This window comes from Mustela erminea, chromosome 12 (genome assembly GCF_009829155.1).
Source record: "Mustela erminea isolate mMusErm1 chromosome 12, mMusErm1.Pri, whole genome shotgun sequence".
Lineage (NCBI taxonomy): Eukaryota > Metazoa > Chordata > Mammalia > Carnivora > Mustelidae > Mustela > Mustela erminea.
Genome location: NC_045625.1, coordinates 11985926 through 11988737, shown reverse-complemented (window position 1 = coordinate 11988737; position 2812 = coordinate 11985926). Strand labels below are relative to the sequence as shown.

Here is a 2812-nt window from a genome sequence, read left to right as displayed (position 1 = left end):
TCACAATGCCTACATCACTGACCTCACTTCATCTCATCACGTTAAGTATTTTATCATCTCACATAATCACACAAAGAAGGGTGAGTACCGTACAATAAGGATATTTTCAGAGAGAGAGACTACATTCACATAATTTTTATTACAGAATATTGTTATAATAATCCCTGTTTTTTTATTATTTGTTATTAATCTCTTAATCTGCCTAATTTATAAATTAAACTTTATCACAGTTATGTATGTATAGGAAAAAAACATAGTATATATAGGGCTTAGTACTATCTACTGTTTCATGCAGCCACTGGAGGGTTTGGAACATAACCCCCAAGGGTAAGGGGGACTACTGTAATATTGCAACACATAAATGTATCAGATCAACATACTGTTAAACTTGCAATGTTATATTTCAATTATATCTTAGTAAAAAGAAATGTTAATGGTATTGTAATGGAGTTGTATGGTGAGAGATGGTAGCTACACTTGGATGAGCATAGCAAAACATACAGTTATCAAATCACTATGTTGTACACCTGAAACTAATGTAACATTGTGTGCCAACTACACTTCAATAAAAAAGAGCTCAACAAACATTTTTATTTATCACTGCAAACCTCATCATAAGAGCTGGCAAAATAGAAGTCAATGTCCAGCTCCCAACAAGCTAAGCACAGCCAATTTGTCTTCTTCATTGTTGAAATAGTTCACTGTTCCTTGTTTTATGCAGCAGAGTTTTGGCTTTGCATTTTCTTTGTATACCTTACTTGAAAATGTAAAGAAAATTAATTTAAAATATATGAAATAGAATTTACACACATCAGAATAAGATGCTCACACTATGACAAGTCCATGGAAACTGAGGCTAAGATACAGAATAACAGAATCATGGCCACTTTCACACTCACTTTTGGGCCAATATTTGCTCACTGAATGGAACAGGTATAAAACTACCATTCCATTTTACCTAACCTGCTCCCTTCCCCTAACTTTCTGACACACACCAGCACACGTACCATGAGGAAGCACACCAAGTTAGATGTGATCATAATTAACTTCACTGTCTCTGTTTCAGTTCATATTTCACAGTAATATTCTCACACTTCTTCAAAACTGGGATTCAACATCCCAGGTCTAGTGACTCATTTGTATCCACTTTGATAACTGAAGATAAACGGTCTGGGGAAGGGAGTTCTGAGACAGGATGACATGGGAGCCCTGAGCGTGTGTGGCACATGTTCACCGCTCTGTCAGGCACCACAACAACAGGAGTCAAATCTGGAGTTCCGTAACTTAGCCAGGCCATCCTTCCCTCATCTCTCCAAAACCAGCCATGCTTGAACCCTCCCACTTCTTTCCTTCACCACCCAAAATGGCTCTTCAGCAGGCTCATCAGGAGTCCGCCCTCCCCAGTCCAAGCAGCCTGTGAAGGGCACTCTTGACATCCTTGTTGCGGAGGCTATACACAAAAGGGTTGGCCAAAGGGGTAATGGCAGTGTACATCACAGCAGCCACCATGTCCTGTTCCTGAGAGTTCTGGGAAGGAGGCTGAAAGTAGACCCAGATGATGGTGCCATAGAGGAAGCCAACCATGGTGAGGTGGGATCCACAGGTGGAGACTGCCCGGTGGCGACCAGCAGCTGAAGGCAAACGTAGGATGGTGGCCCCAATGCGAGCATAGGAGAGTACAATGAGGGCACAGGGACCTAGCATGAGGAAGCCACCTTCCAAGAATATGGCCAGCTCATTGGAATGTATGTCAGAGCAAGAGGCTCGCAGAAGTGGTCGATGGTCACAAAAGAAGTGGGGAAGTTTAACGTTGCCCTCAGCATCCCCATCCCAGTAAAGAGGCAAGAGAAGTCCCACATGCAGCATGGTGTGCACTATGGACACCACCCAACTCAAGGCCAGTAGGCAGGCACAGAGTTGGCGACTCATCACTGAATGGTAGTGCAGGGGATTACAGATGGCCACATAACGATCCAGAGCCATGACAGAAATAACAAGTGTATCTGTAACTCCAAATGCATAGAAGAAAAAGAACTGGGCCAGGCAGCGGGCAGCAGAAATGGCTGGGTAATTAGAGACTAGATGGGCCAACAACTGGGGCAGGGTGACAGTGGACAGCCCCATGTCTATGACGGAGAGACCACGGAGCAGATAATACATAGGTGAGTGGAGCCTGGAGTCCCGGGAGATAAGTAGCACTAGAGTCACGTTCCCTATTATGGTGACCAGGTAAATAGCCAGGAACAGGAAGAAAAGGAAACCTGGAGAGATTCTAGCTCTTGAGAACCCAAGGAGTAAGAAGACTGAAGAATGTGAAGCATTAGGGGAGCAGCCCATGATAAGTGACAATAAGCCTGCCTGAAAGAGAGTTTCAATCAAAAAGTAAGTCATAGGTAATAGGGCTGAGGATCATAATAGTTCTAGTTGATTTATTTATGTTATTCAAGTTCCCTAAAGACTTCAATTCAACTGACCACCATGGCCCTTCTGCTAAGTCTATGACTTCACTCCTGTAATTTACTATAGCATTTTCTTCCTACTTCTTCCTTTAACCCTCTCTACTGGCTCCTTTTCTATAATCTATAAACCTTAAGAAAGTCCCTCATCCAGTTATAAACCCTTCATTCAGTAATGTCTTTTCATCCTACTTCTGCTTTTCTCCTTCCAATGGCAAATGTCCTGAAAAAATTTCTGTACTCCCTGGCTCTAACTCTTCATCTTCAATTCACACTTCATCCCATTGCAGTCCTCATGATTTCATCTCTCTGAACCTGTAAGGAATATAATGTTATCATTTAATATGTAACATATA

At 42.2% G+C, this 2812-nt stretch overlaps 1 protein-coding gene across 1 annotated transcript; it reads right to left on the bottom strand.

Moving 5' to 3' along the window:
* Window positions 1-1383: 1383 nt before the first annotated feature.
* Window positions 1384-2337, bottom strand: LOC116570429 (olfactory receptor 1B1). The gene has a single exon (XM_032307554.1). It carries the CDS (start codon window positions 2335-2337, stop codon window positions 1384-1386), a length of 954 nt encoding a protein of 317 aa, XP_032163445.1.
* Window positions 2338-2812: the final 475 nt, after the last annotated feature.

Bases quoted from the DNA above. Each gene is read 5' to 3' on its own strand.
- LOC116570429 (XM_032307554.1), bottom strand. From the start codon at position 2,337: ATGGGCTGCTCCCCTAATGCTTCACATTCTTCAGTCTTCTTACTCCTT.